The sequence below is a fragment of the Solea senegalensis genome, linkage group LG11 (genome assembly GCF_019176455.1).
Source record: "Solea senegalensis isolate Sse05_10M linkage group LG11, IFAPA_SoseM_1, whole genome shotgun sequence".
Classification (NCBI taxonomy): Eukaryota; Metazoa; Chordata; class Actinopteri; order Pleuronectiformes; family Soleidae; genus Solea; species Solea senegalensis.
In genome coordinates, this window is record NC_058031.1 from 192,370 (window position 1) to 216,167 (window position 23,798).

General features: G+C 40.1%; 1 protein-coding gene across 3 annotated transcripts; it reads right to left on the bottom strand.

Moving 5' to 3' along the window:
• Window positions 1–675: 675 nt before the first annotated feature.
• Window positions 676–22,695, bottom strand: snphb (syntaphilin b). 3 transcript variants are annotated; one of them, XM_044039409.1, is made up of 6 exons: window positions 22,533–22,695; window positions 13,291–13,425; window positions 6,458–6,652; window positions 4,982–5,083; window positions 3,923–4,072; window positions 676–3,793 (listed from the first exon to the last, which is right to left on the bottom strand). In XM_044039409.1, the coding sequence occupies exons 2-6, from the start codon at window positions 13,338–13,340 to the stop codon at window positions 1,870–1,872; spliced, it is 2,421 nt and encodes an 806-aa protein (XP_043895344.1). In that variant the 5' UTR covers window positions 13,341–13,425; window positions 22,533–22,695; the 3' UTR covers window positions 676–1,869. The 3 variants fall into 3 exon arrangements, with proteins under 3 accessions (XP_043895344.1, XP_043895345.1, XP_043895343.1); XM_044039410.1 differs by lacking the exon at window positions 6,458–6,652; XM_044039408.1 differs by lacking the exons at window positions 13,291–13,425; window positions 22,533–22,695 and having other exon boundaries at window positions 6,458–6,792.
• Between the last annotated feature and the right edge of the window lie 1,103 nt (window positions 22,696–23,798).

Sequence of the window (23,798 nt, forward strand, 5' to 3'; positions counted from 1 at the left end):
CTATATCTATCTTTATATATATATATACATATATATGTATAGTATATATATGTATGTATGTATATATGTACATCTACCTGAAATGCCTTAGTTAAGTTAAACCTGCTTTGTTTTTGCCTCAAACAGGATTTATAGCCACAGACCAACACAACATTTGAACTCAGTGGAAAAACACACACATATTTGAATTTCCATACAATCTCAACTTCAAGTAAAAATTCTTAAAGTGAACAATAGTGCAAATATGCCAAACAAATAATAAATAAATAAAAATAAAATAAAACTGATTTGTGTTTTTTCTCTCGCTAAACTTAACTATTAAGATTGTTTTTGCAGGTTTCCTCATCCACAATTGGCTCAAAAGTCTTTGATAGTCAGAGGATTTTGGCTTTTTACACGGTAGGATGGTGGGTGGCACTGTCGCCTCACAGCAAGAAGGTCCCCAGTTTGAATTCCAGGGGTGGGTATAGGGATTTTCTTCAGCTTCCGCCCCACAGTCCAAACACATGCAGACTATGACTGTGACCCTCAAATGAATGAATGATAGATCAACTTCTGCACCAGTTTAGCAAAGGTCCTTCATCAAATCCTCTGAAACACGCACACAAAGACAACACCCTTATCCCAAATATGATCCCTAAACCCTGATACACAACCCAGACTCCTGACAAGAAATAAATCTGGCTTTTTTATTTTAAAATTTTTATGCTGGTGCCGAACCGCCAACACTGGTCTGAAAGCCCATGGCTTTCCCCTCTTTGGCTAATCCAGCCTGGGCCAACTCCATAATGAGCAAGAGGTTCTCGAGCTTGTGGTTCTGTGTTTTGATTTCCTGGAAAAAATTCTGGCTTTTTTATTTTTTAATTTTTGGTCCTAATCCTTCTCACCGAGATTTATGGATTTGACTGATCATTAACATTTTCCCATGAACTTAAAAACACGACAATCAGCGTCAAACATCCAAACAAAGATCATTCATTTGAGAAAATGTTAGCAGAAATTTTGTTAGTAACAATAGCCGGACCATCACAGCCGTGCCAGAAAAACAAAACTTCATCAGTGTCACACAATAACGTGAAAGGTTTGAAGCTTAAACTGTGTTTTTCACATTATAATCACACACAACTGTATCACATCTTAACATAAAATGATCTCAATAGCAAGTGTTTTTGTAGAGAGCATAATACAACTGCATAATACAGCATATAACACCAACTTATTTCATTATAATGTGAAACATTTCATGCTATAGTAATGTCATTTAGGTACTTGGTATGTCAGTCCATTATTTTATATTTTTATTTATATTATATCATTTGTTTTAGTTTTACTTATCTATTTTTGTCTGGAAATGATTGCCCATTATATTATATTTGTTGCACTTTTTCATGTTTTAAAATATGTGTTGTGGATTGATGTTCTTTGTATTTCTGCATATATACATATTACAAGTAGTATCATAATTATTACTACTATGTTTTGTATTGTTAATTTATTTACTTTGAATTATTTTGTCTTTGACTTTCTTAGTATTGCTTTGTATTCACTGAACAAAGAAGAAGTGAAAACAGGATAGTATTTTGTGAAAAACAACTTTTCACGTTATAATGTGATACTGATTCATCTATATTTTTCTGGCGTGACATTATTACACTTCCCTACTCACAGCAACAGGTTACACATGTGGTCAGAAGTCTTAGTCAGAAACGTTAATTTCCTGTTCCTGGTGCCTCCATCATTTCCCTCGACTCACAACCACCACCATTTCTCCACCTCCTCACATCCCTCTTTCATCCAGCAGAAGATAAAGACTCAAAACAGGACAGGTTCCATTTTAGGGACCAAAGAAGTGCTGAACATGTTCTTTTCTTATATTAGTGATCCACCCAAGTCTCCCCCGCCCGCGGGGTAATGCCTCAGCCCTCCTCCCCTGCGCAGCGAGTGCAGTGCCACAGTGCAGCAGCCTCGCAGCAGCGACCCGATGTGGTACATGGGCTGACCACCACGGACTGGACCGCGGCACAGCCACGCCACCGTTGGCACCACCGGGATGGCCACAGCGAGCAGGTCAATGAGGAAGTGACGACTCCAGTAGCTTTTCTGGATCATCCCAGAGTCCGATGACTCTCCCTCCTCTGCTGCGGCGCCCCCTGCTGTGCTCTGTTCTTGAGTTTCATTGTCATCGTGCACTTCCACCACAGTGACACCAGCTATCTCCTCGTGGGACATAGATCTTTGTGGCTGGGAGGTATGAGGCTGTTCTACACTGGGTGATACTCCGATAATTGTCTCGACCTGAGAGGATCCCGCTGAAGAATCAACTTCTTCCGTGCCAAGGTTTTTCATTATTGTTCCATCCTGCCTGGTTTCTCCACAGCAACTTGCAAATTTTAGCTCACCCTGCATCCCAGGTGATGTCTCTGCGAAATCGCACAGTTCTACTGACATGGCTTCCTCCACAAGACATTGATCTTCCACCTCATCACCTTCCACTGAGGCTCTCTGCTGCTCTTCATTCTCCAGATTGATCACTAATTCCTCACTCTGCGTCTCGGTTGCCTCAGCTTCTTTCTCTCTGTCTTCCATCTCCTGTTTTTCCATCCCTCTACACAAAGGTCTCTCCATGGAACACGCCACAGTAGCAGACCGTGGTAGCGGAGGGACTACAGGTGTTTTGGAAACTGGGATTGGTTCTGTTGCTGTACTCATTATTGTCGCTGTGGTTATTGAAGTTGTGGTGGTGATGGAGTCCAGATCCTCCTCTCCCCCATCATCAGAAATCCAGGTGGAGGTGGGGCTGCAGCCTTGGGAGCGGAAAGTGCGTTGCTCTGCAATGGTGTCCAGATCAGATGGGTAACCTGCTGTCGCCGGGATTGGGCAGCTTTCAGTCTGAATGCCTGCTTCCCTCAAGGGGTGCAGGTACAGATGGTGGTGGGACAGGCATGGGTGACTCATGCAGCTCACTCCACCCAGGCCACAACGCAAGGGCACCAGCCGATCTCCTGTGCACAGCTTCTCATAGGTGGAGGAGTGCGGCATAGTGTGGGGAACAGAGTGGGACAAATTGTGAGGGAAAGAACGAGGTAAGGTATGGGAGTAGGTGTGAGGCAGTGAGTTGGGTAGAGAGTGGGGTAAGGACTGAGAGAAGGCCTGTGTGTAGGAGTTGAGTAAAGATGCCGTTTCCTCAGAGAGGAAGGCGGCCTCCAGCAGCAGGTCTGCTCGGCTGGGAACGCCGCTCTCTCCACAGCACACAAACCCACTGTCCTGGGTGCCATCGCCTGACAGACAGGGAAAATCCTGCCCATTGCCATTCTGGTCTGCCAACGCCTGATCAGTGAGTTTAGTGTAGGTGGAGCTCCGGGTCAGAGACCGAGCAGGGGAACCATCACAGGAACAAGACCCTCTCCCTCCTACTGCCAGTTTGGGTATTGCTCCAGGACTTTCCCCTGATACCGACGCTGGTGCCGAACCACCAACACGGGTCCGAAAGCCCATGGCTTCCCCCTCTTTGGCTAATCCAGCCTGGGCCAACTCCATATTGAGCAAGAGGTTCTCGAGCTTGTGGTTCTGTGTGTTGATATCCTGGAAGTACTTCTGGACCCCCACGTCCCCACTGAGCCCACCTGCGTCACTGAGCCTGGTGCGGACGGTGTCCACAGCCTGTTTGAGCTGCTGGATCTCCTGACGCGCCTCCTTCAGAGCCAGCTGAGCCTCCACACGGTGACACTCCTCCTCAACCCAGTCCTCCTGCATCCTGTACAGCCGTCCCCTCAACTCATCTATCTCTGTGTCCCTGAGAAAGTAAGATTGGGCATGGGACAAGGGTGAAGGAAGGATAGTGTAGATTTAGCAAAGGGAAACTCTACTAACTATTCTTTCGGCACAGATTTTATTGATGTCTTCTCCTGTCTCCGTATCTCACCTGTCTTGCAGTGTGTTGATGGTTTCTTTTAGCCTGGCCCGCAGGTGTCGGATACACACCTCTTTCTGCTGCAGGGGCGTGAGGTATTGCTCCGGTGGAGGAGGCCGGATGCCATGGTTGTCTGTACACGACGTGTACTTCTGGTGGCGTCTAGAGCACACAGGACAGGAACATTACGAGATAAGACATCGTATACGGCAGCACCATTTTTGGTAATGAACAAACTGGGCAGTATGGAGCGAATACCTGAAAACTATTGAAATATTTGTTTGGCCATTTGAGGGTAAAGCTGTGACCATAAACTTGACATTGGACCAGACAAAAATACACCAGCACACTAAATAAGATGGTCCAGGTCTCTGAACTGCTGCCCACATCTTGTTCAGTGATTTAGATAATTAAAGTAAAAAAGCACTACAGTCTGATTATCGGGCTAATTACATTTACATAGGAATAGAAAATAAAAAATATTTGAATTAGTCAAAACCATGTGAAATATGTGGCCATTTTAGCACCAATTTCAGCAGAAACTTTTGTTCCAATGTGGTTGGAAATCTTACCAACCACTGCTGGGGGGTGGGGGGTTAATTTCACTATACCAGTGTGTGAAGTATACGTGAGGACGAGGAGGCTGATGATTGATGATTAGGAAATCTGCCTCCTGCGAAAAGTCCGTTGCTGACTCCTGCTCGGTTTTATTTACATCGCTGTATTTTAATGTTGGCGATGATGGTGTTTCTTTGAGAGCGTGATATTTTCTCAGGCAACTTGGTCTGGACTTATATTATATTTCTGAGAATATCTTTGATGTTCATTGCCCAGTCTGCCCATCACTGCAACTTTGTTTACCCTCTCTAAAGTAGGTCAAAATCCTGTATACATATTTGGTGATCATAAATTAGTAAATAGCACTCGGGTTATAACCATTTCATGGCCAATAATCAGTATTTTGTGAACATGGTACATATTTTATCTTCATATTTTATCTTTTTCTTTACACTAAATCCTGCATTTGGAAACTTCATCATGTATTCATTGCAGAGGAGGCGAATGTCTCACCCTTTGGTGGGGCTGCAGTCGCTGCCTTTACAAGAGCCCGAGTTGCTGCTAACGGAGGCGTTGCCATGGGGATCTCTATTGCTGGGGGTGGCCTGTGTCCGCCTGGTCCAAAGTAAGAGGAGGGGACATGTTAATGTGTTCACTGCGACACCAGAGAACCACACACTGAGTTGACACTGAACTCCAAACCACCATGACGCTGTCCATAAGCAGGAAAAAAAACAACAAAAACACATGAATAGATGGAGTCAATTTCAGTCCAGATCTCCAAACATGCAAGTTCAACACCAAGAACACACTTCTGTCTGAGAAACAAGAACACACATAGAAAGTCCATGTGCTCTGCAAAGATGAAAACCAAACCAAGTAGTAGAAATGACACATTCAGTGACATAACCGGAAAAAAAGAGAGGCTTCCATCAGGAGATAAAATGAAGAACAGAGGAGTGAAAAAAACGACTAGAAGAAGAGTGATGGGTCGGACAAGACGATGCTGTGGAGACAGTTCATAACAAAACATCATGTCACAGTGAGGGATGGGACAATATACGATGTTATCATGCATCGCGATAAACACTTGTGATAAGTGCATTGATGAACACTCGTGATAAGTGCATTTTATTGAATTAACATTATCAGGAGAATTGTGAAAAATGCGGTCTAGCTCGCCAATATAAAAGCCTAGTGATTTATTTTAAAATGCCACAAGGGGGAGCTGCATCTTTAAAGTCATTCCACGACCTACTAAATTACAATTATCTTACATAGATTAAGATTCTTGTTTTTACTGTTGTTCACTAAAAAAAACAGTAAAAACAGTGTTTATTGTCACATTTAGAGCTGCAACTCACTATTGTTTTCTTGGTTAATCGAGTACTTATTTTGTCTATAAAATGCTGAAAAATGTTGATCAGTGTTTACCAAACCTGGAAATGATGATGTTCTCAAATGACTTGAAACCAGAAAAATATTAAATTTAAGAAGCTAAAAATGTGAAAGAACAAAAGAAAAGAAAACCAAATAATTGATTATTAAAATATCGGTAGTTGATGATTAATTTAGTAATATATAGGTAATATAAGTGACATGTTTTTCTAACATTACAAAATGTTGTATTATTTTTTACGCAAATGATGTTCTAGGAACAAACATTTTTTTGCATTTGATTTATTTTGATACATTAGTAACATGTTTTTGGGATGTTAATAACATCACAAACTTCTGTAAAAAATAAAATAAAATAAAATTTGTCCTTACATTTTTATAGCAGTTTTTTATTTATGTTCTTGTGCTTCATTCATTCATTTTTGTGCATTTCTATGATTACTACCTCCTAAAAATTACTCAAAAACTGATTTGCAGTTGTATTGTTGAGGACAATCATGACATTCTGATATCGTCCCATGCCTTTTTTTCACAACATCATTCCCATGCTTCAGAGGATCAACAACACCGAGCCAACAGAAAAGAACAGACCGAGAAAGAGAGGTGGAGGGAGAGTTTGTGGAGCGGCCGTGTCGGTCAGGAGACTTAGTGGACGTGTATCCTTTACTTGGCGACCTGGGCGATGATGTCGATGATGATGCAAAGCCTTTAGTCGGACGCATTGAGACCATATAGCCTGTCTCCATGGGAACGTAGTCTAGCTCTATGAACCTGCAGTAGTCAAACCTGACCAGGTAGAAACAACAGGGTGTTAAACCACAGAGGAGAACACCTGAAGAAAGCATATTCTTCCAGTCTGAGCAGCAGCCAGTGCAGACGCCAAACATCAACAAGCATTCACAGACTGAAGAGACCTGAGAACGCTGGTTTTTACCAGAGGAAAGACATGGTGGCTTCATATCACCGGCTTCTCTCTGGATTCTCATTGATGTAGTTGAAGTGGTTTGCAGTGACTGGCACAGAATACAAACAACTACAACTGCATCCTGAGATACATATATTAATGTTCTGAGATTCACTGATGAGTGGAGCCAGAAAAAAAGCATTTAGCATTAATTCTCTGAGCTTCATTCTTCAGCCACGACGCCCTTCAATTGTGTGACGTTCTCTGTTCCCCGTGTTAGAACAGAAATGGGGGAAAAGAGCGTTCAGCTTCGCTGCTCCCTGTGCACGGAACACTATCCAGACTGAATTGAAAACATCTGACCACAGTGCCTGTGTTTTTTTAATTATTCCTGTGACCTCAACGCCTGCACTTTAAACGTCAGTGTTAAACTAGTGTAATTAGTTTGCAACCTGTCTCCTAAATCTGTAGTACTTCCATGACGTGTGCTGCTGACCTCTTGGCCAGGTCACCACTGGAAAAGAAATTTGATCTCAAGGGGTTTCATCTGCTTAAATAAAGGTTAAAGGAGTTTTATGGCTAATACAGCCTCCTAAAAATAAATACCTAAATAAAAGAAATCCAATCTGTTTAGAATCTAAACTACAGCTTGTGAAGAACACATGTGCTGAAACAAAGTGATATTCATTTACATGTTTAAATTTACTAAATCTCTCTTGACATTTTGAGGAAAAGTATAATTATAATAATTTCTTGTTATCAAATGTAACACCTGTTGTCTTCATAGCGTTTTATCCCTTATAGTGTTGTTTGCAAAATCCTTTGTGAAAAGTCATATCATGCTGTAGTGATAAAACACACACGATGTTTATAAAACACACCAAACATTTGGTCTGTAGACCAGTAAAGTAAAAATAACCACACCACCTAATCAATGCTACAACCTGCTGAAATAACATTATTGAGGGTGACAGTGCAGTTATATCTTATATTAATAACAGAGTGTGATCTGTGATGGGCAACTGCAGTAAACACTGTTAATAAGCTAGGGTCGGGCGATAACACAGTATTACACCATATCATATAATAATAAGAAGATGTGGTTAAAGCTGCAGGTCTGGAACAATGTCCACTCCAGCTGTTTCCAGACTCGTGCAAATCACCCGGGGGAATTAAAAGGATCCTATATATTCTGGTCGGTCAGGTTCAGTAATATATTGCTTGATCTCCATGGATCTAAAGTGCACGAAAGCCTGACGTTGCCACTGGTGCCGTGCATTTTTCAGGAGACTTTCCTGCGAATATGGCGCCGTGAGCAAACTGCCAAAAACTGTCAGTTATATAAATGTAAAATTAAACGTTCCCAATCAATATACATTGATACTGTACCGGTTTTGTTTGTTTGTTTATTACTACTTTTTATTGTGTTTATATTCTATAGTGTCAATATTACTGTAAACTATTGGAAAATGTGGAGAGGGTATTCATGGTGTCAGATTTCGGATATCGCCCCAACTCTACGATCTTTTACTCTAAAAAGACACGACATGTTGCCCATTCACTGGCCTCCACAGTGGGAGGAGAGGAAAAGCAGGGCCAATCAGAGCAGCCACGGAGGATCTGCACACAGGACACAAGAACTCCAAAACATGACGTCAAATTTTCTCTCATATAGTTTTGTATCACATACTTCCACAAACTTCTGCCAAAAGATTTGCTGAGTGAATGTGTCCTGTGTCAGGGAGGGAGGGAGGGATGGAGGCCAGTTATTGATTACCCGGTCGCTCTCCAAGGATCAATACATGACAACAAGCCAAGACAATAACAAATAAAAAGGCAGCTGAAGCAGTGGATCTGGAAAAGGACGGAATAAACAGATTTTAGGACAGTTGGGGCCCAGGGAAAAATGATTCATGATTTCACAAAAAAATGATAAAACTGGGCAGAAAAAACGTTTGAGGAGATATTCAGACTTCAGGATGATTGATGTGAAACTGTGTTGGTAAAAATGCTTGGCTGTTTGTTTAAGTTTGAGTTAAGGTTCAGTGTGTAATGTTTATTGGCAGAAATAAAATATACTACATAGCTGTGTTGTGAATCACAAGGTACCTCACAATACGATACGTGATACATGGCCCACGATACCAATAATATCATGATACATCAAGATATCTGTCCAACTTAAGAAGTGCAGGGACGGTTTACTTTAGAGCGCCTTAATTTGTTAATTAAAATATTGATGGTTAAGAATGTTTTTCCCCAAAAAAATATCAAGCAAAAATTTTAAAAGATGGAGGAAGAAGTACTGTCCAACGGTTTCTTTGACAGGCTTCAACTTCACTTGGCAGGTGAATTTCCAAGGACACCAGTGTGTGCAGTGCCAACTTTGATGTTCGGATAAGAAATGCAAGAGGTAGAAATATTGCACTTAGCAAGTTCTTTCTGATGGCCACTGCAGTTCCCTGACAGACTTGGGAATTGGACAAGTAGGTCTGCAACAAATTCCACTTCATACTACTCAATTGACTTTTAAACATTTGTCAATCTCACACTCGCATCCAACCAGATCTTTACTTGGATTGGAAATAGCTGTGAGTGCAGTTTATTTTATAAAGTTGAGGACACTGAGATCAGGTTTATTGGGACAAATCTGGAGAGAGATGAAAGTTGGTTACGAAGCACTAAAGTGTGACAGCTCTCTCGTAATCAAGTTTTGTAGCAGGTGTTTCGAGATGTTTTCTATTGAATGTAACAAAATAAATGTTACGATTATGAGTTGGAATGTCTCCTCTGAATCCACAAAGTTTGAGAACCCCTGGTTGAAGGTGTGACAGTCCTGTCCATGTGGTGGATGTAGTTTGTGGCTGTGTTTCTCAGGAGTCAGGTGGTGTACTGAGCTGTGGAGATCGTGATCAGTGCTTTAGAGAAGTGATTCCCAAAGACTGGGTCAGTACCCACAGATAGGTCCCAAACAGAATTTTACCAATTTAAATGTATATCTTTGAATAACATGCATAAAATGAAGTTGTAATCCATTTATCAATTCTTAGAAATCATTTATTTACAAATTAAATTAAATTCAAATTTACAAATATTTACTACATTATGCACAAATTTGCTTTTATCACAATTGTTTGGTATCTTTAAAAAGTGGGTCCCCATATAAGTAGTCTGGGAAACACTTTTAACAGTGAAGATTCCATTGTAATTTCAGACAATATCAGTGTTTGTCACCAGCTGTGAGACTGAAAACTGGTGTTTGTACAAAAATCTAAACAAAAAAACGAACAAAAAAAAACCCATGGTGCTTTTGATCAAGCAGTTATCGTGACACCAGTGATCACTTGTGATCACAGTATGCTTCCACAGTGAAATAGCAGAGCTATTTGTAGCATGCATGTAGCCGCTAACACACAACTACATACTACCAAAGGTTACAGAAAACCAGGACCAAACGGTTTGTAATAAGTCTACAAATCTACTACAAATACTGCCATGACTGTTTACATGTAAATTTCCCTGGTTTGTTGCTGTTAAACATAAATACTGCAAAGTGACATAGAACTTAGGTCAGGTCAACCAATCACAGCTAAGCTACTGTATTTAGGAATAACAAAGCTGTTTATTTTTTCTTAAGATGAAGCTTCATACCTTGAACTCTAGTGAGAGAAAAACACTGAATTAGCTTCTTTAGCCTGTTTAAACAGTGTGTTTGTTTTTCACTAACACAAACTGCAGGTGTTAGCATGTGCGGCTAACACATGGACCCACACTTGTAACTCCTTAAATGTTACTTTTAAGGCCACGCAGCTTATTTACATTTATTAACTTTTTACTTTTTGTAGAACTGTATGAGGTAGTGACACGTAGGCTACATAAACATTACATTTTCATTTAAAAACAATGGTTTTACATAAAATTGTTCTGCGTTTGGATGAGTGCTTTAGCTCTATATCAGAAGTAATCCATATGGGAAAAAAACCCTAAAAACTTGGTTATTTGTTTAAACTTGGTTGTTTGTTAACTTTGTAAACTGGTGTTCACATGAACCAAGTTGCTTTTGCTTAGTTTCAGGAAGAAACAACAAGAGTGAAAAGTGATAGATTTCTGGTACAATGATGAGTTTAAACTCAAACTGAAAGTATGTATGTATGAAAGTATAACAGAGCTTTTCGTTCAACGCTATTAGCTGAGTTATGGCTAATATAAAGCAGCAAAAATTTTGTTTTAAAATGAAAATGGAGTAGTGTGGATGTAGCCATGGTCAGCACAGACTGCCCTGAGTCCAGTACCTCATGAAACCTGAACTATACCTTCTCCTGAGCAGCCAATGTGCTACCGACATGACCAATTTCAAAGCCACTACAAATCAATCTTTACTGAGAATAACTGACACGTGAGGAGCTTCTCTCTCTGAAATCAAGAAACGGCTATTTCAGAAAGAGCGAGTGAATTTCATTTTGGAAACTTGCACTCACTGTTATTATAAACCGCAGCCATGCAGCACTAAAATGTAATGCCTGACAAGTATAGCAGAGGTAAGTATGGGCAGCAGAGCTTAGCAAACGAGAAAAGTCCTGGTCCAAGTCAGACAGGCAGCGTAATGTTGCCAATGGCCTTGTTTTAGTGGCTACATAGCATGCTGAAGCTAAAGCTACAGCTATGGATCATGCTCTTTGAGACATGGAACAGTAAGTATGTCTCACGCAAGAGGCGCAGGCACAGGAACGGCCACGGACGCCGTAGCCACCGTAGGCGCCGACTCAGCATCCGACCCGGACGCCGGCTTGGGCACCGGGACGGGCGAGGACGCTAGTATTTGCTGCAGGTGGCGTTTGGGCTGCAGCACCTTCAGAGGGTTGAGTCTGAGGAGGAGACATGAGAGAGAGGACACCACAGCTACAGACTGAGCCAATCGTGGTGAGAAAACCACCAGAACCAACATTCTGGATTCTAGTTTCTAGGATTTTTCCTGTGATCAACGAACTGTGATTGACAAGCAGACACTTGATGACTGCACATTCTCATAAAAGGAAAACACAAAATGTCAAATGGTAAATTCAGCTGCAAAAACACACGTAGTATACATGAGATTTCAAGGTTTCCATTGCAGGAAAATAAAACACTTCACAGTACTTGACATACTTGTTAATGTGGGTGGGTTTTTGGCGATCTGTAGTAGAATGACTTGTTTGGATTGTTTGGATTATTTGGCCCACCAGATAAACTGGCTTTCCAGGATTTTGAAATGACGGGATAAACCTGGAGTAGATAATTAAATCAAACATCCAACAATAATTAATTTCAGCTTGTCATGAACCACTGACAGTCATGCCAGCAGAACACAAAGCAGATCAAGTGTTTCCTCTAAACAACTAAGTGAAAACATGGCTGCATGTGCTGATCACAGCTGCTGCTGTTCCTGCACTGTGCAGCTCCAAGTTTCCTGGATGCAATCTAGACGAGTAATACTACAATACACATAATCAACACATTACTAACCAAAGCACAGTAAATTTAAACAGAATCTTTAGGGCTGACACAATTATTCAATTACTTTGTGGACAAAACAAGACACTGGAGAACATCATATTAAACAAGTGATTGATTAACTGACAAAATAATTGTTAGTTGCAGCCCTAAAATCTTTAATAGAAGAACTTAGCATAGCAGACAGCACTGCCTCTCTTCCTCGTCCTGCGTTTGTGTGAGAGAAGGGACAAAAGTAAGTCTTGTAAAGACGATGGCACTGTTTTGGTTATTACCAAGAAGTCCACATGGGGGCAGAAGTCCACCCTGGAGCCTTAAACCATTACAACTCCTTTAGTATAATGGCACACAAATCATAGCTACCATAAATTCCACTAACTATGAGTACCTTGTATTATAAAGTTGTATTATTAAGTCACAAGTTGGAGTGAAGTGTAGGACCTAGCATTGATAGACAAGACTGAACTTTATATACTTTAAAAAGTATAAAGTAAAAAGTATTTTAATGATTTTCTCTGACTTTACTCAATATACGTTTGCATTGCAATGCCCTCACACCGACATCCCAGTCTATAAATGCCTTAATGGACGGTGGAAACATCATCACTGTTTCCTTCCAGTCCATAAATACTCAACATCACAGTCTTATCCTTTAACCCAGGTCCAGTAAAGGTCCAGGAAGTTCAGAAGCTGTGGGAGAAAGCACATCCATATACCGTACAATCAATCAATCAATCATGCGTTCAGGTCGCAGTTCACTGGTCAGTTTACAGTCGACCACTGAGAGTATCCGAGTTATTTTAAGAGCAGATCTTTCAGCAAAGATTTCATGTGAAGAAACTGAAAAATGCACAGAAACAAAACACACATGTTCAAAGTTTCCTAAACCTCTGAACATGTGCCGTAAATACCAGAAAAGAAACTCAAGGTACCAGCACACGTTTGACTGATACTCATTTCATTTAGTTACTAAAAAAACAGGAAAAACAAAGAGTTATCTGCTCGCATATTGCAACATAGCGATTCGTACCGGCGAGAGCCCGACGCAGACCTCCGATTGGCTGGAGCAGGAGCAGACATGGAGCCAGAACAGCCTTGTTCGTCCTCACTTTGTCCGTCTCTCTCGCTCTCTCTGTTCCTCAGATGTCCGGTCACGGCCTGGAGCCTGGAGGGCGAAACAGACGAGAGACATGATGTGACCACGCCCACACGCAAGAAGCAGTGATGTCCTGAGAAACAGACACACAGAGTCAGAGGCGGCTGGTGAACCTGGTGTGTCAATCCTTGTGCACTCTCATCTGGTACGGCAGTTTATATCTGTTTAACCTCGTTATTTTGCTGACAGCCATGTTTTCAGCTCAGGACAGACACTAATACCATTTCCATTCAAATATCGTCCAGATAGACTTAAGAAAACATCCTTGTTTCTCATGGATCTGCACAAATATCACAGTTAATCATTTTAAATATGTGATTCAGATGAAAATGAGAATAATGATGTAAAAATTACCATTCCCTTTCATATCGCAATTACAGTCAAAATAATTGCATTTAGATATTTTTTCAAAATGTTTCAACCCTAATGTATGGCACAGAAATATAATTGAGAACCTAATCAACTTACATTGTAATTATAAACCTTTTGGGTTTGTTTACTACTATGAATGTATGAAAACGTGGCTCATTTTGGCAGATTTTGTTCTCCTTTTTTGTTGTTTCTGATGACTTGAATAACGAGCGTCGACTAAATAAAATCTACACCTGCTTAAGTCCATGATATCTTATGAATATGATAATTACTTAAATCAGATGACATACTGTCTTTTTCAAAGTCCACAGGGACAATCAGTCCATCTACTTTAACAGATAACAGCATGTTAAATCAATAAATTGAGCATTTATTGTCCGTTTTTCTTGGTTGAATCTTGTCCTTCACCTCCACCCCCGTCACGTCAGATGAAACCACAGAACAGAACAGAACATCATTCAGTAAGTTCAGCAGCCTGTTACATAAAAGTGTTGGATGTGACCGACACGGAGGCAGCAGCGTTTGAACTGTGGATGGCTTAAAGTCAGGGTTAGGTTTTGTTATGGCTGTCCAAATGAACAAATGAATGAATGAATGCCATCGCAGTGTCTGAAGAAGACAAACAGCACAAACTTCTTGATTATCTTGTTTTATTTCACTTTACTCCTTTTATCTGGTGGTCTTACTGTACTGTACTAAGTTAGATGGAATTTTCTATGTATTTTTTGCCATTAGACTCCAAATATAATATTATAAAATTAGATTATCTAGAAAACTACATAATTATTTTAGCTTTTAAGAAGCATTTAATACTTTTATGGTTTTATACACAATGATCTTGTTTAATTAGAACTTCACTGTTAATATCATTTATTTCCCAATATCAATTATTTTTTACTTTTTCTTTTATTATCTAACTTTTTTTTATAAAAATGTTGCATTTCACAATCGTGTTAGCTTTTGCATGTATTTGTCATAAAATATTCATTTTAAACACATTTTTTATATTGTGTTTCTTTGTTGATAACTTATGAAGCCCTTTGAATGGCATTTCATTTGCATTAAAATGTGATAAGTTTGTTTCATTATGTAATTCTAATGTTGTAAAGCACTTCCATGGATGATGATGGTGATGTTTTTGGATGTAGACGCTGTGGAGGTGAAACTCCTCTATGAGTCCATGCTGAGGAAACCGCAACTCACAGGTCATCGATGAATGGAGTGAGGAAGGGAGGATGGATGTGTGTGTGTGTGTGCGTGTGTGTGCGTGTGCGTGTACGTGTGTGTACGTGTGTGGGAGGGAAAGTGTGACTCACGCCTGCTACACTTAGGAGCTTTTATAAATAATCTGTTGTCTAGCTCTAGCAAACACCGTAAGACAGCCCTGAAGTCTGCAGCGCTGACTCAGTGTAGTTAGACCAGGAGACATACACACACACACAGTGTGTGCTCAGAGTCGTCCCCCCAATCTCCCTCCAGTGAGCCCTCAGTGCTCGGAAACTAGCTTGAGACACTGACCACAAAAAAAATATTTTAACCAATTTACAAAATTCTCACCTGACAAAATCTACGCCCAACTTCAGTCTACAATAACTTTAGAACATATTTGCCAATTGATCTACCTGTTAGACAGACTGAAACGTGCGTTGCCTTATCAACTATTCACTCCCTGCACCAAAGTCCATAGAGAAAATCATTAATTTTACATCAAAGGTGTTGTTGATCCTCTGCCGCCTTTGTCAGTAAGTTCAAATGTGTTATTTAATGACTTCAAAGTGTTTGAACACCTTTGTTGGGATTGATATATGTGACAAAAATTCTCCAAGAGAGGCAGCAGTAGACCTGCAGCCCTGTGTCCATGTGAGCTAAAAATAATCATTTTCTCTATGGAGTTTGGTGCAGGAGCGTAAGCAGTTTAGCAACTTCATTTTCCCGTCTGAAAAAAGCAGTATAACAGCGAGATAAAGGGTCAAACATATTCTATATTCTTTTTTCTTGTATCCTCGTTGGTGAACACAGGACATTCAGTACCAAACCCGGAACTATAACCTTTTAAAAGTGGCTCTGTTTCTGAAAAACAAACAGTGATGTTCATTTTGTAACCTTGCCTGCCGGTGTCAGCAGGGATCAATAATGTGCCGAGTCACTGTGCTGAGTCAGGATGCTGTGATGAGCTGTGCACCAGTGCAGTGCCCCGTCATCAACTGATGCAACTGTACCTGCATCACCTGACCATTACACTGTCCACTGTTACATAAGAGAAGTGCAACAGGGAACGTCACTCAGAAACCACTGCAAGGTAACATGGAGTTTTGAATGAGTTTTATTTACATACTAAATATGTATATTTGCATCCATTACAACGTGAATAAGCTTGACCTCCCTGCCATATTTTTGACCCCTAAAGTGAAGTCTACAGTTGTAAATATGATCAAATGTCATCATGTCATCATCTCAGTTCTGCCTCGTGCTCCTCTGCTTGGATGAAGAGTAGGTTTATAGGCACACACAGAGGGATTTCTCCTCCTGTACACTATGTCCCAAGTGAAGAAGCTCTCATCTGATTTAAATAATGCATCTGTGGGTAGAACACGCCACTGCTTTACTCTGTCGGGCACAAACTGCCAGTCAGCAGCTTCATGCTACGTCGAAAACACAACGCTGTGACACTGATATATGTATATATATATCCACACTTGCACACTTATATCACATAAACTGATATATTTCTTTTAGTAAAATTATGTGTATGTTTGTAGGATGATGTGTTAGCATTATGGATGAGCTGATATTATCTGTATCGGTCCGACACTGGTCAAAATCACTGGATTGGATATTGCAAAGACAAAAATATTCAAGAATTACATCTTCAAATTTTCTTTAACGATATATGTGTTGTTAACAGCTTCATAGTTTGAAAGATTTAAAGTGACTGTGTCAGACTGATATCGTATCAGTAGATACTCGTGTTATCGGTATGTCCACAACAGCATGTCCATGTGTGCCACAGAAGGGTTATATTACATGTGGACTAGCAATATGGGTCACAAGCATGGTTCCCATGGTGCCCACTTCAAGCTAATGGCTACATTATACCCTTTTCAGGCTACATGGGTACTAAGTGGGTACTAACTCAGTATGGGCTTGAAGTGGGCAAATGATGTAGGTCCCACATGGTTTCTGGAACATGGAAAGCCCATGTGGTTGTGCCACCATGGAAACCATGGACAAACCCAAATATAACCCTTATGGGGCCCACCATGGACATGTTGGCTGGGTATCAGATGTGAAAAAGTGATATCATGCCATCCCCAGTTAGTATTGGTGCCTTTTTTTTCGTCTTTGTGACAGAGCCACATGCATTCATGCTTTGTTTTAGCCACACTTAGGAGCAGCTGATCAGATGACCCGAGAGGGCGGGTGAATATGGGTGTAGAAGCTCAGAGAGGTAGGGCGGTGGGATTTAAAAATAAAATCATTTTAAAATCGATCCTGAAGTGTATCAAAGTGTCAAAACCATCACACACCATGTCTTTTTGTCACAGAATTTAAATAGTTCAGAGTATGCATCGTTCTTTTTAAGAGGCTTGTAAATTTGACTGTCATCTGCATTGCAGTGGAACGAGATGGCATACTTTCTAAGAATGGAGCAAGTGGGAGCAGATAGAGAGAGAAAAGAAGGGCAATAGCAAAAAAGCCAGAATGGCGGAATTAACATGAATTTAAAGTTGTATAGCCCGTGGCTGTCTATTTACCACCAATATGATATCTTTTGGATTCATTATGCATTTTCCAGCAAACAAGAATATTGTTTACTGGCATCAATTTCACATTTCTTTATGGGCAAAACAATGATTTTGAGCAAGACTGCATGTTCTCTAAGGTAGTGTGATGAATTTCACCTGACTCAAAATTGGCAACTCAAATTGGCATTTAGGTAAGACAAGGGTTCCCAGACCTTGGTTGACATAAAATTCTAAGACTTTCCAAACCAGTTCCCTCAAATTCAGAGACAGAATGTGCTGACACAGCTTAAGATGGGAGGGAAAATTCGTCCATGGCGTGCACTTTTATTAATTTGCAGCACGCTCTGCTTTACACGCTCATTGTTCTGCACGCAATCTCAAGTCAACGGTGGAGAGAGACAGTGGACAGTGTCCACAACACCGCTAATAATTATGACTCCACGTTTGTCCTGCGTAGAACTCGTCTACATGTATCAATCAATGCAGGGCTTGAAACAGTAGGTGGCGTTACAAACAAGGGAGATATTTACCTAAATATCAACTTCACTTCTTTCTTGCATGAAATTCAAGCACTTTTAATGACCCATGTCTATTCAGGGCGATTTGCAAATTTACAAACTTTCAAGGATTTCAAGGACTGGGTGTGTAACCTGTAGCCTGCTCTTTCTGGCTTTTCTAGAGTTAGCGACTCCTGCTAGCTTTGTGTGCTTTTTAGTTTCCTTCACAAAGATAAAGAACATAAAGTGGGACATTCTAAGAGCCTTTGTGCAATGCATGCAGGGACATGTGAACACTGTTGCCGTGGCAGTTTGAGCTGACGAAAGTCAATGTCTCTGGTTTATTTTAAAAGCCATCACAGTGACTTCACGTCTAATGGACAACAAGGGAAACAGTTTCCTTCCATAGCATCTATCACTCTGTGCACATCCAGAATAAAGAGTGTATCCTATAGTCAAGATCATGCAGTCACACATTCATCAAGTTCATCCTAAATGGAGGTTGAAATTAAAAAAAATAGAGGCCAAACGCACAGCACAAACAATGACTTAGTGTTTTCCCAGTGTGCAGAGACCAGAGATTCTGCAGAGTCACCGTCGTGCTGCAGCAGACGCAGAGTGGCTTCACTCTGATCCGGCAGAAAAAAGCAATAAAGCACCAACACGGCTTTTACTATGTCAACATTCAACACAACCTACAGAGAGTAAAAGGGAAAAAAAAGAGGGCGGAAAACAGAACAACACATTGTAAAACTCTAATCTAATAACCACCAATAATTCATCTCAAGCCAGTGAACACTTTTTATTTAGACTTTTACTAGACAAATACTATTGTGATTTTGTGACAGGAATTAACCCTCAAGGTAAAAGGCACAACTCTCCTGTCTGATGTGAATGACATCCTCATATCTGCGTTTAATGAGGCCAAATGCTCAAAATATCTTGTGTCAGTGGTTTGTCATTAGTGAGACGAGCAGCAGCAGCAGCAGCAGCTTCACTGCCTAAGTGAAGCTACAAAATGTTTGTGTGAGCTTTTTCCCCCTCAAAGGCAAAGATAAACATTGATAAAAACAGGAACTCAATGTTCTCAATCACTTTAAAACCACGTGGCAAGAGACAGGAGGTGAAACACAGACTCAATACACTCACTCAGATTCCGTTCAGAATGAAGATGCAGCAATAATTCTTTACTAAAAACAGTGATGTAGCAATTATAGCAAAAACAAACTTGTTCATCGCACTTATGACTAGCACTTCATAGTTTGTTCTACTTGAAGCTCTTACTTACTTCTAGCTCTTATTTGTACCCAAATGTTTAAATGCACTTTTGTAAGTGGATAAAAGCGTCTGCTAAATGACATGTAATGTAATAGCAAACACAATGGAAACTACTACTAATTCTAGACATACTTTATGCCATAAAGGGCTGAACAGGTGATATATTTGGATTCGACAAGCAAGCGAGGTGATGAAATGCACAGAAAATATTACACTTTATGAAAACCTGTCATAAAAATAACAGCATTAATGGTTTGTGCAGGGCTGATTAATTATATTAGTAATATCTTAATTTATGCAGCATTTTTCAAAGCAAAGCTACAAAGCGCTTCACAAATAAAGGACAACTAACAAATTGTAATTGTTAAAAACAAGATCAGGTAAAAGCAGAAAACTAAAAGATTTCAAATCAGGAAAGGTGATACGACAAAAGTACATTTTAATCATTAGCTACGGACTTAGCATATTAAATGTCCTCTGGCAGAGAGTTTTCAGATAAAATATAAACTTTAATCATAACAAATAATAGAAGAAATTAAACTAGCCAATCTATATTTCATGTACTTAACTGCAGTAATGGTAAATGCTGTATATTTATTAGAGCTGACACAATTACTCGATTAATTGATTATTAATCGATAACTAAATTAATTATCAACTATTTTGAAAATCGATTAATCAGTTTGAAGCTTTTTTCATGATTTAAACAAGATTTCTGATTGTTTTAGCTTCTTAAATGTGAATCTTTCCTTGTTTCGTTGCTCCATTAAACAAAGAAATCATTAAAAAATAATAATTTTGGTTTGTTGACAAAAACAAGACATTCAAGAAAATCCAGGTTTGACGAACACTGAACAACATTTTTTTTGCCTTTTCTGACATTTATGGACCAACGATTACTTGATGAATCGTGAAAATAATCGACAGATTAATCGATTATGAAAATAATCAACTCTAGTATTTATATAGCACTTTTCTTTCTTTGATGACTTCTCAAAGCTGCGATCAGGAGCAACGTGGGGTTAAGTGTCTTGCCCAAGGACACATCAGCATGTAGACTAGCAGAGCCGGGAATTGAACCCACAACCTGCGAGTTGAAAGACTTTTGAATGAAAAAAATGTGACTCAGCAACATTTGTTAAAGTTTTGATTAATAAACAAAAATTGGCAAATACTTGGCAAATAATAATCAGCGCCTCATATAACCACACCTTCAAGCACTCACAGCTGCTCAGCTCAGAGTAACACCACCCTCTCTGACAAAGTGCAAACACGTGTGTTGCCTCTTAGATGAACCACTTAGATGGAGATGACGCTCCTCCATGAAGTGAAAATGGTTTGAGTAGCAACACAACAACAACAGTCCGGAGGAGACTGAAGGCTCCAGGCTTCACACGCAAGAGAAACGCAAAACAAATAAAAGAGGTGGAATTAATGGTTATGTGGAGAATAAGAGATTTTGCCACCACCCAACACAACACTGTGCAAACAACGGCCAAGTCGCCATGGCGACGATCAGTCCGCCACTTGCTGTCATTGGCTGTGAACAGTGAAGGAAAGACGGAAGAACCCGCTGTTGACAAGATGGCCTTCATGTAAAGGACAAAAGTGACCCTGAAGCAGAGGACCGAGTCTGCGGAGTCTGTGTGGTGTGGAGAAAAGTGTTACAAGACAGGCCGACAGTCACAGGGACAGGAGACAATCAGGACTAAATATCTGTTTTAAAGTGACTGTTGTTGGACAATCAATCAAATTAATATAAAGAGACACAAACTACAAACAAGCAAAAGACTATAAATGAGAGACAACCAAGATGAGACTCAATTTCACCCCAAAAAAAAAACCTGCAAAGAGACGACATTAACAACAAGCCTCAAAACTACGAAGATGCATGAAAATACAAACTGTAGATAGAACAAAAATAAAAACCAAGAGATGAGACTCAACAATGACACACAAAAATCTACAAAGAGACACAAACAACACATAAACAAACAAAAAACTACAAATAACAGACAACAAAGACAAAGAGACTCCATTTCAGTATAAAATAATATAAAAACCTGCAAAGAGACACACAAAGGATAAGAAACGGCAAAACAAAACGACTTGTAGAAGCGACACAGAGATGATAACAATATCTACTCCTATAAGACTTGAAACTACTAAGAGATAAACAACAACAAGATCTGTCTACAAAGAGATAGAACAACTATAAAAGGGACACAAAAATGAATAAAAAGAGACACAAATAACAACAAGAGACTCAGAAATCCACAGACACAAAGACAAACATTTCAAGAGACACTACACCAAGACCAAAAAGACACAAAAACTACAACAAAACAACAGTAAACAGACTCCTCAATGAAGACACCCAAAATACAAACTGATATAAAAATCCACAAAGAGACGAGAAACATGAAACACACAAACACTACAAAGGGATAAACAACAAGACTCAACTTTGGTACAAAAAATGATAAAAGGGACACAAAAATGAATAAAAATAGACACAAATAACCACAAAGAGGAAACAATGATGTGACACACAGCAACAACAACAATACGTTTGAAAACATGAGGCAAAACTATAGAGAAACACATATGGAACCAAAAAAAATGACAACAATAACAACAGGCCTTGCCAAATGTTACACACTGGACCTTTAAAAGCAGTTTGCCTGTAGTATCTTTTAAGTTCTAGTCCAGGTTTAAGTTTCTGGGGGCTGGTTTTGATGCTGTTGGCCTGGTTTTGTCACTCAGACCTGGCAACCCAGGACGAAAAACAGAAATGCTGCAAGGTCAAACTGCAGCATCAGCCAAACCGTCACGACTTTGCTGCTACCAAACATGGATGACACTGACGCACAGAGAGCGGCTCCTCCATTCACCCATTCATTCATTCATTCACCAAACGAACGTGTTATTCTGACACCGAGGCACCAAACACGGCTGCGGTGACGCTGACACGAGTGGAAACATGTCCACGGGGCCTGGTGAGGTTACACTCCCACAGAAACATGGACGCACAGGATGTCAAGGCAGCGCGCAAACATCTGGCGGCGTGCGCTACAGCTGCACCACAAACACATAACACGCAAAGATCCGCGCGTTTCCTGCGCCTAACTCACATTATTCATGCGCACGACGCTCTCCAGCATCCGCAGAAATGACAGCTCTGCAGCGGCCAAACACAAACCTGTGCCCGAGCACCGCTCACCTGTGCCCGCCTCCCTGCGCCCGCTCTCACTCCTGTCGCGTCTCCATCTCATCGCTTCTCTTCTTCATCGTCTCCCTGCGGTTCTTTGCAGCCCAGAGCTCCGCTGTGAGGAGCGGCTATCCTGGCTCACACACCCAGGGAGCAGAGGAGCAGAAGAGCCGGGGAGGAGGAGGGTGGAGAAGGAGGAGGAAGGGGCTGGACTGAAGGGAGGGAGGGGATGCAGGAGGTGCGCTGGATGGATGGATGGTTGCCGCGTGAGGAGAACCACAATGGACGGAAGCATCTGCGTCACGTTACGTCGGATTTATTTTAAAGGGAAACGCCACTCAATGTTTTTTATTATGATTATTAAAGGTCCAGGATGCAGCATTATATAATTATAGTGACATCTAGTGGTGAGACTATCTATCTGTCTGTCCATCTGTCTATCTATCTATCTATCTATCTATCTATCTATCTATCTATCTATCTATCTATCTATCTATCTATCTATCTATCTGTCTATATAGTATACTTCTGTAACACACTGGTAACTTTCTAAATGCCGCTTTTCTTTTCTTTGCAGTGCCTTATTTCACTGTTAGAATTGATAATGATGCGTTTTATATTTTCTGTAAATCACTTTTAATTGCAAATAAACTTGTCTTGACCTTTGAGTGAAGATGTTGTTCATTGATAAGCAGAAGTTTCTCCTGACTGTGACGCTCGACTCTCAACAGCAGAGGTCACTAGATGATTACTTTCTTCAAAACATTGTTTTCGTGATCATTGTGAACAACTAATATAAAGCTTGCATACATTTATTTTATGCAGGTTATCAACAAACACTGGATTTGTTATTGCATTATCAACAGACAACATTAATGGTATTTTTATTCTTAAAAATGATTATATTTTATGTGCTTGATTATTTTTTGTCTTACAAGATATTTATATTATTTTAGTCATGTAGAGATGGTCAAGACTGAGGGTCAAACCGAGCATCAAAATGAGGAAGAAAACTGATTTGAGTTACTCTGAACATGCATGATTGTTTGTCTGAGTATTTTAAAAACTGCTGGCACTTTTCATCAGTAACTCAAAGAACCACTTGTGACAACTCAGGTATGAATTAGTCCACTTAATTAGGTGTCATATGCACCTAATAAAGTGGCTGGTAAAACCATAACATATATATGTATATATATATATACATATATTCAGCAAATGTCATTACAAAACTCTGTTTCCTGAAATGAAGAAGGATGCTAGAAGGGTAACTAAATA